The sequence below is a fragment of the Heteronotia binoei genome, chromosome 21 (genome assembly GCF_032191835.1).
Source record: "Heteronotia binoei isolate CCM8104 ecotype False Entrance Well chromosome 21, APGP_CSIRO_Hbin_v1, whole genome shotgun sequence".
Lineage (NCBI taxonomy): Eukaryota > Metazoa > Chordata > Lepidosauria > Squamata > Gekkonidae > Heteronotia > Heteronotia binoei.
Genome location: NC_083243.1, coordinates 41,496,153 through 41,512,328, shown reverse-complemented (window position 1 = coordinate 41,512,328; position 16,176 = coordinate 41,496,153). Strand labels below are relative to the sequence as shown.

The window sequence follows — 16,176 nt, the reverse complement described above, 5'->3', positions numbered from 1 at the left end:
GATTCCTCAATGGAACAGGCTTCCTCGGGACATGGTGGGCTCTCCTACCTTGGAGGTTTTTAAACAGAGGCTAGATGGCCATCTGACAGCAATGAAGATCCTGAGAATTTTGGGGGAGGTGTTTGTGTGTTTGCTGCATTGTGCAGGGCGTTGGACTAGAGGTCCCTTCCAACTCTATGATTCTATAAAAGTAAATGTTTCCCCTGTTTCACGTACCTATGTAGCTATAGGTTTTCAGTGAGAACAGTATCCAGTTGAAGGCACTGCCCAGTTGCAAGGCATTTAACACTCAGAGGAAGGATAGAATAGAAATATACTAAACTAGTAATAAGGCCCGTTGGGAAGAAAAATACAACAGACTTTAGAAAAAGACTCTTGGTAAGTGCCCCCTCACTCTTGCTGTCTACTCACCCAACCACCCATGTCAAGGCATTCACTCCCCCCTCACCAATGCTGTCATCCCACCCCCACTCCTCATCCTAATACCACCCACTCTCCAATCACCTCTTCCCCTCAACTACCCCACACCCTTGGCAAGCCACTACCCCCATCTGTAACATTCAGTCATCCACACCTATGCTGTCTTCCTACCCACCCCCAATCCTTGGCATTCACTTACCCCTCCATTGCTGTCTTCTACCCACCCCACATCTGAAACAGAAGTTGGCTTCCCCACCTCTGTCTGTGTGTGTGCGTATCCCTGCACCTGTGGTGGCTCAAAGTCCCAAAAGAGGGCCAGAATGGAGATAAGGAAGAATAATTATGGGGGGAGGGGCCATGACAACAGTCACACAGACACTAAAGCTCAGCATTCCTTTTGTCTGCCATGAATTTTTGCTGCAGTTTCCTGTCATATTCAGCCTTGAGGTGTTTAGCATCAGTGTGAGCTTATGGCATGATCTGGGGGGGTTTTGCAAGGCTTGGCTGTGTTATCGTATACCAGCGTATATACTCTTAAGGTATACCATAACACAACCAAGCCACACACACAAAAAAAACCAGATTCTTCTCAAGGTGGCTGTTTTCTGTAGGAGAACTGATCTGACTTCAGCTTTCTATCCCCTTCCCCCCTCCCTGAAGCCTCTACCTGGGGAAAGGACAACCCTTCTCCACAATGGAGACCGAAGCAGCTTCAGCAGGTTATAATGACACAGAGTGCACCCTGCAAAACAGCCATTTTCTCCAGGGAAGCTGATTTCTGTCATCTGGAGAGCAGTTGTAATTCTGAGTGATCTCCAACCCTCACCTGGATACTGGCATCAACGGTTCCCAAAGAGGAAATTTAATTTAATTTAATTTTTCAATTTATACCCCGCTTTATCCCGCAAGCGGGACTCTGAATGGCTTACAACATTAAAAACCTTACAAAAACATTAAACAAACCACATCCAGACTAGATAATATCATAATTACAGAATTAACAGAAACCATGATCCACATCATTGGCAACAAGTCATAAACCACACAGAGGCTGGTAGTACTCAGCATAACATAAGCACCAAGATGGTAAGGTGCTAATAATGGCTGGTTTGGAGGGTGGCATTGCACCTAGTCTGAGGCCTCACCCCTTCTCAAACCCCACTATCTCCAGGCTCCACCCCTCAAATCTCCAGAAATTTCCCAACCTGGAGTCAGTCAGTGGGAAGCCAGAGACGTTGATTGAGCCATGATGGGCAAATTATTTGTTTTGTGCAGGTATTAGCCAATGGCCATGCGTGATTTGGCCACCACAAGACAATTATGATCTATGATGAATAACCAGAACAGTGACAGCAGCGTAGCAGGGTATTTGGAAGGATTTGAACTATTTGTCAAATCTTCAGACTTCTCAGAAGTTTCTTGTTTCAGCATTCAAATGTACTTTATTTACTTTATTCCAAAGTTCAAGCTTTAGACTTTAAAAAATCTGTTCCACCAGTAGAGACACATTCTGCCAAAAACCTCTTGAATTAGGGAAAAGCTCCTTCTACTGGAGAAAAGCACCTCTGCTATTATTACAGGACCCATCCCACACCAAGATCTTGATTTAATATTAACCAACTTCCAAATATTATCTATCAAAATTAGAAAGATACTTAATATCAATTGCTAAACAGAAATACTCTTTTTATATCAATTATCAAATTATTTTAAATATTAGCTATTGAATATTATTAAAAAACCATTACATGAAAGCTATTAAATGTTGAGATAGGCCATATGGGAGGCCTCAGAGGGGCGGAGGATATCAGCGGTTCCACTACTGCTGCTATGCAAAAAAGCAAAAAACAAAACAAACCCAATCCATCTATTCACCATCAACTAATGTTTAAAGTAAACTGAATCTATCATAGTCCATAGATTGAGCCCACATTTTCTCATGTGTCAGTCTTTATTGAGGTAAAGTGGTCTATCCAATACAGGTTCTCTCAGAAGCTCCCTCCACAGGTGTGGCACTCATTTTCTTCCCAGAGCTTGTCTCATCTCAGGTCCTTCTGGAAGACTTGAGAGCTACCCAAAGCTCCTCTTCAATCTAGGAGGGGTTTTCCCCTTATATCAGAGTCTACCTGCTTTATCCCTCTGGAAGTGAGGCTAGGTGTTCACTTGACATGGCCCTTAGTTCATAGCTACTCTGTTCTCCCCACTGATGGTCTCCCCTACAACCTTCTGATACCCAGCAGTAGCGAGAGGGCAGTTCCTGTTCTGTTGACATCACTTCCAGTCTGGCTGTGTTCACTGCCAATCAGGTTGTTGCTGTAGCAGAACTGCCACCTGGCCCACAAGGGGTCACCCATTTACATGCTATTACATACCAACTGCCACATCTCAAACATTCAAATCAAATATCATTGGATGTCAAATATACACTATCAAATCTTTGCATTTTTAGGGAACATTTGGCCCATAAATATAAAATATCAGTACACAGTTCTACTATAGAAGCTAACCAGGTCTTGCTGTTCTGGATGGGAACAAGCTATAAACCACTATGAGTTCTTTAGAGGAAAATAAACATAAATATTTGCCATTGTTTCATAGAGGAGACTTGAGGGAATAGATTCATATCCGTTGTAATCCATCAGCAATTTTGATCATACACAGGTAAAATGAGTCTCAAAACATGCTTACATTAGCTTCAGATAGGATTCAGTTTCTTCCAAGTTTATTCCACAGGCAGCCTATTTGACCCAGTTAATAGAGAATTTTTAAAAAGAAAGAAACTTCAGCTTTTTGACATTTAAGTAACAAGCACTCATTCTAGTTAACAAGCCCTTGTTTTCATCAAACACACCAGCAAGAACTGCTCTTTCACAGAGCTGCACTAGCCGAATGAGCCGTAATTGTAGCCAATTCCTTGATGTTTATCAAGCAATCCACACAAGTGAAACTAACAGAATAAAAGCACACACACACAAAACCGTCAGGTCCTTTGTTTATCACACACTGCCTTTCCCAACAATTTGCTAACAGGGAAGGAGACTTGTTTCAGGGCACAGAAGAAAATCAAGGTCTCTGAGCTCGCTTACGTGCTGGACCCCTGCTTAGCCTGTCAAAGAAAGGTTCCAGAAAAAAAAGTCACCTTATCAACTGGGAACTGTAGCAAGATGAAATATATTTCACACAGGCCAGCACACAGCTGCCAGATGATAACAGGTTTTGATCGGTATCCACATGTGTTGAATTCAAATCAGGGGACTAAGCTGGAAGCCTACAGATATCAACTGTTTGTTTTTATGGGCATTGCAGTCCTTGTTTAAAAGTCAGCTATAAAAGGGTGGTTGCAGATGCAAAGATCTCATGTTTCTCAGGCCTTGGAAATAAGATTATTGTGCCCAAAGTAGATACAGAGATTTGTCAGCTCCAGCGCTCAGGCAGTAGTAGTGGTAGAAGAAGATGATATTGGTTTTATACCCCGCCTTCACTCTGAATCTCAGAGTCTCAGAGTGACTTACAATCTCCTTTACTTTCCTCCCCCACAACAAACATCCTAGGAGGTAGGTGGGGCTGAGAGAGCTCTCACAGAAGCTGCCCTTTCAAGGACAACTTCTGCCAGAGCTATTGCTGACCCAAGGCCATCCAGCAGGTGCAAGTGGAGGAGTGGGGAATCAAACCCAGTTCTCCCAGATAAGAGTCTGCACACTCAACCACTACACCAAACTGGCTCTCTTTTGCTTTGGATTGTATTAATATTTGTCAAGAATTTCCTCCCACACCCCACCCCTGTAGCTTCATACTAGTTTGCTAGTCATACTAGTCAATCCACTATCAATAGGTTTAGAAGACAGAGGTATTCTACCAAGAGTTATCCTGCCAACTTTACTATGCTCCTTCCTGAGATAGGTCAATTGGGCCATCAGTCTTAGCTAATCATCCATTCAGTTCCTGTCTCAAACCAGCCATTCTCTATAGGGTGTAGAAACCCTGCTGGTTCTCCTTCCTCTCCTCTTGGCTTTACCTATGATTAGGTAAGCAAAGTAATCAATTTTCCCTTAACTGATTTGTCTGTTTGTCTCTAATTAGTCGTATAGTGTGGAGGTGGAACCAAGTGACTATCAATAAAATTGAGGCCCACACAGCAGCTCTCCAGAATTCCAAAGGCAAGACCACCATGTTCTTGTTCCTTTGAGAATCTATGAAGATGCAAGGAGCCTGGTTTTTAAATTAATTTACTAAAATACTTATATCCTGCCTTCATGGCCCAATGTGACTTGTTGTAGGGAAAACAGTGTTCTGAGGACCTGACAAGCCTGCCAGCTTCTGAAGACAGAAACATGCTGAATTGTAATCTCATTTCAATCTCCTTTTTCCTTGTCTTCACTCTTAGGGCAATGGTTCACAAACCATGGGTCGTGGCCCAGAAGGGAGTCACAACTCTCTCATAAGCAGATCATGAGGCTTAAATGCTTGAGCTGGGAGAGAAGCCACTGGACACCCCTCCTTCCAGAAGTGCAAAAAGAAGAGAGGATGGGGCAACCACATTTCCTCTTCCTGTCCTTCAGCCAGCATCTCCAGTAATTCCTGAGGGCTTGTTCCCAGTCACCAATGGTGTGGGGAACCTATCAGCATAGCCTATGCCCATTGCCTCCTGGACCTGCAACACCAGTGTTGGGGGTTCCAAATGACAAAGTAAGTTTAGAAATAGGGCCCACTTCAAACACTGTGAAAATGGCATCAAGCTATGGTGAAGTTAAAAGGGGGGAACCTTACTAACACCCAATCCTACCTAAAGAAAGCCATCCTAAGCATGTCTACTTAGATGTAAGTCCCATTTTATTTAATAGGTTTTACTCCAAGGAAAGTGCTCTTAGATTACAGCTTTACAGTGAGCACAGAAGCTCACCTTTTGCTCATGCTCAGGGAGCTTTGGATCTCAAACAATGAATGACCATGCAGTGCTAACCAGAGTTATGCCCCCCTAAATCCACTAAAGTCAACTCTACTTCAGTCAGATATGTGAGATTTCACCTTGTTGTCACATTTGTTCAGTTTTCTCTTATTTTAATAAATGAATAAAACTACTTCTTCTGCTTGGGTTGTGCGATTTAATTATGCTAAAACAAACAATGCTGGAAAGCAATAGCTCAGCCATAAATCAATTTAATCAAGTTTCTGAGGGGGAGGGGGTCACTATGCTCTGAAAAAGTCCCATATATGAAACTGAAAAAGGGACACTTGGATTTATGCCTGTCTGGGATTATCTTCGGTCAAAGAAATTCACACATAGTTTCCTACCACATTTTTAAAAATATGTGGCAATTTGATGGCTTCTAACTCTTGGTGCCCATGTCAAAGTGAATGAGCTGTGTCCCGCCACTCCCTTCTCCTAATGGCAATGACTTCTACAAAGCTACAGGCTCTTCATCCTGTATTAGGGAAGATGCCTTCCAATGGAAGAATGTGCTACTTGCACCCGAGAGAGACTTTAATCACACATCAATTATTGTATTGTATGTCATCAATACAAAATATTCTGGAGCAGAGTGTACTTCATTCTCTTTGATCAGCCTACTCAAGAAATTCACTTCAACACAAGGTTTTCCTCTCAATTTACAACCACATCTTCTTCTTCAGATGAAATTTTGATACATGAAATTCAGAAGTACAAGCAATGTTTCTTGCCTGTTTCTAGCAGTGGACGATCTGAACCTGCCCTTTAAATAATAGCAAGGAAAGTGTTTGCCTCAGGATAAGCTACAAAATCATTAGATGTTCCCAATATTTCCCTCAGAATTTTCTCACCTGAATCAACGCCTCCAGTTCCTCTGGAGATACACAGTTGTGCTTCTGAAGGAATCTGGCCTTATCATCGGCTATTCTGATCTTCTGTCTGCTTTCTTCTGGCTGCTCCAGGGCACGGAACACAAGTCCTCCACTGATCAGGTAGGCTACAACCACAAAGAAGATAGCCACTACTGTTTTCCACTTCATGACTGTCTGCAAACCCTGTGAGGGGGTTTCCATGCTAGCAATCACAGTTGTCCGGGGGGAGGAAATAGAGAGTCGGGGTGCTGGATGGTGCCCGTTGGTTTTATTTGTCTCAGTCTCACAAGCTGAGGGAACAGCTGATGGAACAGTCACTAAAACACAAAAACAAATAGATATTTAATCTTAGTGTGGTTTCACTGTTTCCTTTTTATTACACTGCTACAACTGGAACAACCTGATACTTTTGCACAACAGTTTATTTATATGTTTGAGTATTTATACCCCACTTTTCTACCCAATGGGGATCCAACACAGCATACCACATTGTCCTTTGTTCCTCCATTTTATCCTCACAAACCTGTCAAGTAGAGAGTGACTAGCCCAATGTCACTCAGAAAACTTCCAGCATGGGAATTTGAACCTGCATTTCCTAGATCCTATTTTGACACTCTCACCATTACACATTCAACATTATACAAAATGTAGTCACTTTTTCATTGGTCTGTTCTAGTTATCTAACTTGTGTGCCCTGTAATGATCATCCTATAAACTTGCATAATAATGGCCATCTTCAAACTGCAACTCTGGCATGGAGCAGATAATTCAGTGGTCTAAAAATAGCAGATGAAGACCATCTCTGGGATATTTGAACTGGACATCAAAATTTACTTTTTGGCTTCACATCCTTAATCTACCACTAGCTCCTTGGCTAACACATTCCACCATGATTCTGTCTTTCATAAAAATTATTAGATGATTGATTAATTAACATTTGCCAGAAGAAAGAGCAAGCCAACAAAACCCATTAGGTGCAATCCAGAGTCTTGTATTTAGTAGATCAAGATTTGAGGCCAAATGTCCCCAAGTTGCTTTCTCTACCACCAATTTCAGCCACAGAAAGGAAGTGTGGTCAAGGGCCATGCTATACATTACACTGGAGATCCATCACTGGATTCCTCCAGGTATTTAAAAAAAAAACCCATAAAAAGGAGTCATTTGGGTGAATTCAGATTACAGCCATAGCACTGAATAAAGTGGGCTTAATGCCTTCATTTTCCCAATCCAAATCTCACCACTCTGTGGCTGCTTGTTAGTGCACCAATTCTCAAACTTTAGCAATTTGAGGATCTCCATTTTGATAAAACATTTTCATAGCCCCCCTCCAAGCTTCCTCCTCACCAGCACACCCATGACAGACAGCCACTTTTCAACATAGGTGTAGCCAACCAAATTCACTGCTTAAAGGTTTTTGACTTCTTGAATCCTCAAAACAATACATTCCAACACTTAACAGCAACATTTTAAAAGCAAGTTGAAGAATAATGCTTTCGTTGTCTGTACATGGTATACAAGCTCAGGTTGAAGAGGAAGAGGTCTTGGAATCTCAAAGCAGTTTATAATCTCCTTTCCTTTTCCCTTCCCGTAACAGACACCTTGTGAGGTAGGTGGGGCTGAAAGAGCTCTTTCAAGAACAGCTCTGAGAGAACTCATGACTGACTCAAGGTCACATCAGCAGCTGCATGTGGAGGAGTGGAGAATCAAACCCAGTTTTTCCAGATTAGAGTCCATGCTCTTAACCACTACAGCAAACTGGCTCTCTTAAGGCCACAACTTAGAAGGCCCTGACCAAAGCTCTTCTCAATGTCAATAATAAATGGAAGGAACTTTTGCACTGCAGACTACAAGAAACTTCTGTATCATTTCTTGATAGAGTCCATCTGAACAGGGGTAGGGAGGAGCCTTGAAAAACACTGAGAGCTACTAACAAAAACAGAATATGACCTGCTGCTGCCTCTCAGCACTGGTCTTCAGAAAAATGGAGGATCCCTTCATTCACCATGGCTAATGGCCATTGATGGACCTCTCCTCCATGAATCTGCCTATAAGAACTTCTATATGGTGAAAGTCTTTGCATTAGAAAACAGAGTGAGAACCTGTTGAATTTTATACTACAAGTAACTATGAAGACTCCACTGGGAGGACTGTTTCTCCTTAGTGCCACTCAGGAGTTTCTACAGCATAGTTACTGTTTCCCAGCAACCATTCAGCTCATTAATTGCCATCTGTCATTGGAGAAGCTGGCTACTAACATGGCTGACAATGGCTCATTTTAGCACATGATGCCACTTCCAACTATTGTACTGTTTGACAGAAGGTCAGAGATGACATATGTACAATGATAAAGGGTTATATGGTAGGAATAAATTGAACAAGACTGATTTCTTGATGAATCGAAGTTTAGCTAATGGGAGCTGTACTGTACCAAGAATCTTGACGAGCATTTGTTACACCCATCCTTAGAGAGGGATGAGTGCTTTGGACTGGAGTTATTATTAGCAACAGAGTTTGATAATGCATAAATGATTCGGTTTCCACAGTGACCTTATTAGTTCAAGGTTTAGAGAAAAATGGTATCAGGAAGGCTTTGTCTGTCCATGTAGGAATAAATGGCACATTACAATTCCCTAAAGTGTGACATCATTTTTTAGTGTACCTCGGGTCATTGTGAGGAGAGGGTTTCATTTGCCATTGTTCTCTTATTACACAAAAATGAACAGTCTTTGCATCTTGAAAAAGGAGACGTGAAATCAGTTTCTCATTTACACACAGGTCTTTCTGTCCTCTAAAGAGCATTTCCTATTCACATCACGTCTGGGTGAATTGTAGTCACAACTGCTACATAACAAATATCCCCATCAAGTTTTCTAGTCTTTTTAAAAACAAAGATCAAGAAAAAAGTTTACAATCAATTCAAGAAGATCATTAATATTACTAACAGTATGATCCTATGCAGAGTTACTCTAGCCTAACACCACTGATGCCAAATGGCTGGGGCAACTTCACGTAAGATTACATTGGAAAAGGAAATCATTAAACTTTTTTAGTAACTTATCACATACCTTGAGCACAATAACATATTACCATTTAAAAAGGACTGACAGAGCACAACTGCCACATCAGTAAAAAAAACTCATTTTTAGTTATTAAACTTACAGCATCAGTAATAACTTCATGTATTTATTGAAGTAGAGACCAGTTCCTGACAGTAGTCAAAATCTGGGTGAAGTACTTTGTTCTAACAAAGTAATATATGGGACAGTGGTAGAAGAGTGGTAGTCAAACAGAAATACACACACACACATATACATGAACTGAAATGACTGGAATGTATTATTAGCACCGAATTGTTTTTTTAAAATGTTTTAATTGTTATATTGTTTAAGGTTTTAATTAATGTTTAATATTTGTACATGTTTTTTACTGTTGTGAACCACCCTGAGCCTGCTTCAGCAGGGAGGGCGGGATATTAATCCAATAAAATAAATAAATACATACGTACATGTGTGTATGTGTGCGTGCATGCAGTCTCCGTGTGTACAGGTTATATATGTGCAGGTTTTATACATGTGATTTGTTCTTGCAAAAAATGCTCTAGTCTCCACCTGTGTGCATGGTTTGTATATACCTGGGTTCTAATCAGAAAGGTGCACATACATTGGGGGTGGGATGAACAACTGTGATCCTGATCTCTTCTACATTGTCATTGTAAATTCATGCCAGATGATAGATTAGATTAGATAAGGATAGATTAGATAAAATAGATATAGATTAGATATAGATTTAGATGGATGGATATAGATGGATGGATGGATGGATGGATGGATGGATGGATGGATGGATGGATATAGATGGATGGGGACAGACAGATAGATGATGGATGGATGCCACAGACACTCCATATATATATTCAGATGGCATGAACTTACAATGACCATGTAGATCAGGATCACAGCTGTTCATCCCACCCCCAATGTGTATGCACCTTTCTGATCAGAACCCAGGCATATACAAACCATGCACACAGGTGGAGACTAGAGCATTTTTGGCAAGACACAAATCACATGTGTGACGGAACCGACCCGATTCTGCCTTCAGACCCGGTCCCGTCAGCTCCCTATTGAGTCGCCAACTCCTGGAGGGAGCTATTTCTCCTCCTGCCCCTTGGGCTCGCAGGCAGTCAGACCAAGTAAGTCATCTCCAAGGTGGGGCAAGTTTAGACCAGGGACAGTAGGATGCGTTTATAACACATTTCCTTTGTCATGCTGTTTGCTGTGCGGGTGCTGTGCTGTGCTAACTTTTTATATGCAACTGTTTTTGTTTTGTTTTGTTTTTCTTTTCTTTTCTTTTTCTCTTTTAATTAAATATTTTTACTGTTTTAAATGCTGGCAGTCAATCTCTTTACCACATAGATCCCCAACCACCTTAGACCACGCTGCGTTATAAAGGGGGCCCCGGGGAAAGGGGGAAGGCATGCAGTTGGATAAGGTGCCAATCCTCCAGGGGTGCCCCAAAGAAGTGCTGAGGTCTCTGTGAAACCCAAGTGCAGGGTGGCAGAGGACCTTGAGGCCTGGCCTCATAGCTAGAGAGGGGGATTGGGAGTCCTGTTCCTCTCAATCTGAACCCCTAGACTGAGCAGGTGGTGGCAGCGAGCCCAAGGGGCAGGAGGAGAAATAGCTCCCTCCAGGAGTTGGTGACTCAATAGGGAGCTGACGGGACCAGGTCTGAAGGCAGAATCGGGCCGGTTCCGTCACAACATGTATAAAACCTGCACATATATAACTTGTACACATGGAGACTGTATGCAGAAATTCTGACTGGCAAAGATCACAGTCAGAAAATGTTCACCTGGACCATGTGTACATGATATGTGTCATATTATACAATGTCCTAGCTCATAACAGGATCTTCAAACATACCGTTTAACCTGCTTATTAAACCATTTATGCTAGCAGTGTCCATAACATAAATTATGCATTGCACAAATCTATCCTGAATCTACTGCCCGTCAACTTCAACAGTTCTAGCTTAACAGGAGGGAAGCAGAAGGTCTGCTATGCCCAGTTACTTTATAGAATGCATTCTTTTATAAATCACTATCATGTTCCCCTCCCGTTGGTAATTTTCCCCCTTTCTTTGATTAGTGTGCTGCATCTTTCACAACACTGTGATATCTCTTGAGATGGTGGTTAAGGCAGAGCGGTACATGATAGTATACACAGAACAACGGCAATTAGAGCAGTAGGCATTGCAATCCAATTCAAGATACATGCCAATTTCTTTTGCCCCATTATTGCCTCAGGCCCAACAATTCACCTAGGTTTTTTTAAAAAATGAAACACTATGAAAGAGTATCAGAACTGTTCACCAGAGTCAAAAGCAGGATGGGATACATACCATGAGCAGTGGTCTCACTTCTGAGCTATTCCCTACACTGGGGGAAAATAAAAAATAAAGCCGGCCCTCCTTCTGTCTGACTTCAGCTCAAGTCCTTCCAAAAGGTCTCTTCAATGTCTGCTTTTCTCAGCATGATATTTCTGCAGGTGCGTGTTTGTTAACTTATAATGAAAGGGATTTCATCTTGTTCATTAAAGGCAATGATGAATCTCAGTTTATGCAACACACACATTAAATTGGCAGATCCTCCTGCCTCAAAGGAGACTTGCCAGTGTTGTGACGCAGCCCATTCCCCAGCGAGAGGATGCCAGTGGGGAAAGATAAAGATCCTGTTTGATTGGAGAGGGCAGCGTATAGAAACCATCAGCAGGCATTTGCTATTTCCCTTCAATATCAGCACCTTTATTAATTTTGCTCATCTTAGATTTAATATTTAGGAATCACCCCTCTCCACAAAAGTGGCACCTGAGAGAATTCACAATAAAAGCACATAAAATGACACATTCATAAAAACAGTCATAAACATAGCAATCTGGAACACTAAAAGCCGAAAGAGACATTGATAAAAGCCTTGCAACTAAAACAGAAGTGCCAGCAGCTATTAAATGCTATATGCTAATCAGGACTCAGTAGGCCCTATAAGAAGAGCCCTGTAAGCTCTTGGAGGATTGGCTACATCAGGGGTGTGTGACCTAATATGCAAAAGAGCTCCTGCTACAAAGTGAGCCCTGATGCTAATGATGCAGGATAGGATGATGGCTGAATTGTGTGTTCTACACAAGATGGGGATGTTGTTCACTATCAGTCTTCAGTGCTCCCTCATCTGAAGGAAATCAACCAAGAGCTGCCCTTGGAACCTCTTACCACTGAAGGAAGAGTGGAGTTCACAGCTCTGTGAGCCAGCATCTGAAACTATATGCAACCATAAGGAAAACTATTTTCTTTCATATAAAGAAAACACAAATTGTTCAACCAAACAGATTTTCACCTGTCCCCTAAACCTGAACAAGTCAAAAGGTTGAGTATCTCTGGGGAGAGCATTCAGTGCCTGGTGACCCCACAGAAATGGGTGGCTCTCCCAAATGAGTTTCTTTCAAAAGAAGAGACAGAGTTTCCCAAGTGTTCTGAGCAGTCTGGATTTTTCAACATTTCTTCCCCCTTGCCTTCTCCCATTTCCTTCTTACCCATCCTACAAATGTATATGCTTTGCAAAGTAAGGATTCTGATGCATTGGTTTAATTAAGCCTGTCAATCAAATAAAACTTCTGTTCCCCAGCCATTAGCCATTAATTTAACCAATTAACTGATTATATTTAAATATATTTACATGTGAAGAAAATTCAATCTACATGTTGTCTGACATATTGAATGCAACATGCAAGCACATACAATTTGGCACACAAAAACTGCTACTCATTGCTAAAAGGTCCTATTCAATATTTTATTTTTCATTTACTAATATAGCAACACCCATGAACAAAGCCAGACTAAAACAAAACAATAATAATATGTGGTGTTCATTTTCTGCAAGTAGAGCGTTCAGCTATTAAAAGTGCCTGCTACCAATTAATCAACTGGAGCACTAGTTGATTAATTTACTGATGAAGCCTATCAAAGCTGGAAGCCCTACTTTGAATTATTTATGAACAACTGTTGCCTTGGAATACGTGCTGTGGCAGTTTCACAGGAGTATGAACGATGAAGGCAAAAGAACACATACAGTACTCCTACTGAGGTCAACAGGCATATTCTCGAAACTAGGAGCTAGAAAAAGGTTCTGGTAATTATCTTCTGAAAACAATGGGTTAGCGAGGTGTCACATAACGAGCCTTGAAGAAAAGGACCAGATGGTCTAAATGTCACTCCAGCTCTAGTTCAATTGCTGTGATCCTTTCCAACAGCTAATTTAATTTAAGGAAAATTCTTAAGGTGAAGTGACTTCAAATTTAACCCCCTGGGAGAACAACCTCTAACAAGACCCAACACAATGAATTCATTTCCAGATTTCCTTGGTTATGCGTCTAACAGAAAATGTTGCAGTGCAAAACGGTTATGGTAACCCACACTCTGCCTGCTGCCTTCATCCTACTCAGCAGATGAAGCATACAAAATATATCCAGGAATTCTGCCATCTGAAATGCTCCATCGCTATTTTAGAAGAATATGCTGATCTGTGCAATAATGAACTCTGAAAAAGTTATCTAGTGTGAACTAGTTACCTTTCTCTGACTGTGCTGTCTTGAGTACACAATGTGCACAGCCAGGAAGATGATTTTCTTGGTCAAGTGGCCCAATGTTCATATATAAGCAATATGATTGTAGCTCAAAGGTTTACACATCACTTGCCACAGGTCATTTTTGGGAGAGGTCATGGCTCAGAAGTTGAGCATCTTTGCATGCAGAAGATCCCAGGTTCAATCCCTAACTTGCCCAGTAAAAAAAAAAAAGGATCAGGTAGCAGGTAATGGGAAAGAAGTCTATTGGAGACCCTAGAGCAGGGGTGTCAAACATGCAGCCCAGGGCTCAAATCAGGCCCCCGAGCAACAGGTTGTCATCGGGTTCCTTCTCCCTCTCTCTTCCTTCCTTCTGCATAACAGCTTGCTTTGCAAGGCTTGCTCAATAGCACAGGACAAAGCCTCTGAGCTGAGCTGAGGCTCCTCCCTTGGGGAGGAAGGGGGAGAGAAATAGCTTTCTTTGCCAGACTCTCTCAATCACACAGCATAGCTACTAAGCCAAGCCTCTCTTCCTTTTATTGGCTGAGGCTCCTCCCCATCCTGATCCCCTGGGGAGGGAGGAAAAGAGTCAGAGCTTCCTTTGCCCAGTTCCCTGGGTCCTATGGGTGAAATACTTAGAAAGCACATTTTAGAAGATGATGATATTGGATTTATATCCCACCCTATACTCTGAATCTCAGAGTCTCAGAGTGGTCACAATCTCCTTTACTTCCCCCACACACAACAGACATCCTGTGAGGTAGGGGGGCTGAGAGAGCTCTTTACAGCAGCTGCTCTTTCAAGGACAACTCCTGCGGAAGCTATGGCTGACCAGCAGCTGCAAGTGGAGGAGTGGGAAATCAAACCCGGTTCTCCCAGATAAGAGTCCACTACACCAAACTGGCTCTCAAGACCAATGAGTGCCAATGTTTTAAGCATGTTTTAAGATTTTTTTAAAAAAAATCTTTTATTGTGTTTGTGTCCTTTATAAAGTTTATGTCTCTGCTACCTAATCTTAAATAGGTATACACATGGCCCAGTCCAACAAGGTCTCATTTATGTCAGATCCAGCCCTCATAACAAATGATTTTGACACCTCTGCCCAGAGAGCTGCTGCCAGTCACAGTAAATAATACTGACAGAACCATGGTCTGAGTCAATACAAGGTAGTTTCACATGTTCATATGTACCTGAGCAGTAACTTTAAGATTTGTTGTTGTGGCACATGACTTGACAGGCTTTGTCACTGGAATCCCATAGAAATCTTGCCCATAAAAAAGTGCTCAGCCATCAGCAAAGCAGCCATGTGAATTTCACATTTGTATGTCACCCTTTGTACATAAAGAGAGTAAGTGTGTATGTGTGTTTCTCTCCTCTCTTATTCTTCCTAGCTTTTGTTAGGGCAAGCGTCAATAAATTCTGGCTTCTCCAAAGTCAAGAATTTCTCTAAGGAGGCCTGTATTTAGGGATTGCAAAGGAAGCCCAGTGACAGTATTATTATTATTATTATTATTATTATTATTATTATTATTATTATTATTATTATTATTATTATTATTATTATTATCATTATTATTATCATTATTATTATTATTATTATTATTACTTTGCACTATTATTACTTTGCAGTAGGCACTCCAGATTAATTAAACTATATTATTAATCTGGAATACACTAGTGTGATTTTGTGCAAACCCTTAACATGTCAAACCCCTGGGAGGGAAACTGCAGGGTTGAATAAGGCTTATGATTTTGTTAATTTCCCTCTGGTTTGCACCTCCAGCCCATTCTCTAAGAAGCTATGTCTCCTTACAGGTCTGCTGTGGCTATAGCAGTGAGCTGACTAAGCCATTTAACCTCAATAAAGGACTGCCTTTTGGCCCCTTTCTTGTTCAACCTATATACGAATGATCTCTCAACTTGCTTTAATGAGTTTTGTCATCCACCTCATTTGGCCAATCACAATATTCCATATGCTGGTGACACTGCTCTGTTCTCTTGAAAAAGAGCTGGCTGGCAGAGATCATTAATTTTTTTCTCAGAATATTGTATTAAGGAAGTCTTGAAAAATAACTACCAGAAAAATAAAGTAGTGGTATTCTCCAAAAGAAGGAATCCTTCAGTGTTCAGATGGACTCTGAATAGGGAAGAAATTCAGCAAGTGAAGGAATTTTCATATTTGGGTATCCTTTCCACATCTAACCTAAAATGGGGACATCTTCAGTCACTGATAAGGAGAAAATGAAAAGCCTATTTTGCCACTGGATTCTAACTTTGTACCACTTTGCATTCCTTGTACCACTTTGCCCACCAGCTATATGTA

At 41.4% G+C, this 16,176-nt stretch overlaps 1 protein-coding gene across 1 annotated transcript in view; it reads right to left on the bottom strand.

The window, feature by feature from the left end:
• The window catches only part of KCNK10 (potassium two pore domain channel subfamily K member 10), a 122,313-nt gene that overhangs the window by 85,275 nt on the left and 20,862 nt on the right, over positions 1 to 16,176 (bottom strand). The window contains exon 3 of the mRNA XM_060263053.1: positions 6,220 to 6,557. Within this exon, the coding sequence (XP_060119036.1) occupies positions 6,220 to 6,557 (338 nt within the window). The remainder of the gene's footprint in view (positions 1 to 6,219; positions 6,558 to 16,176) is intronic.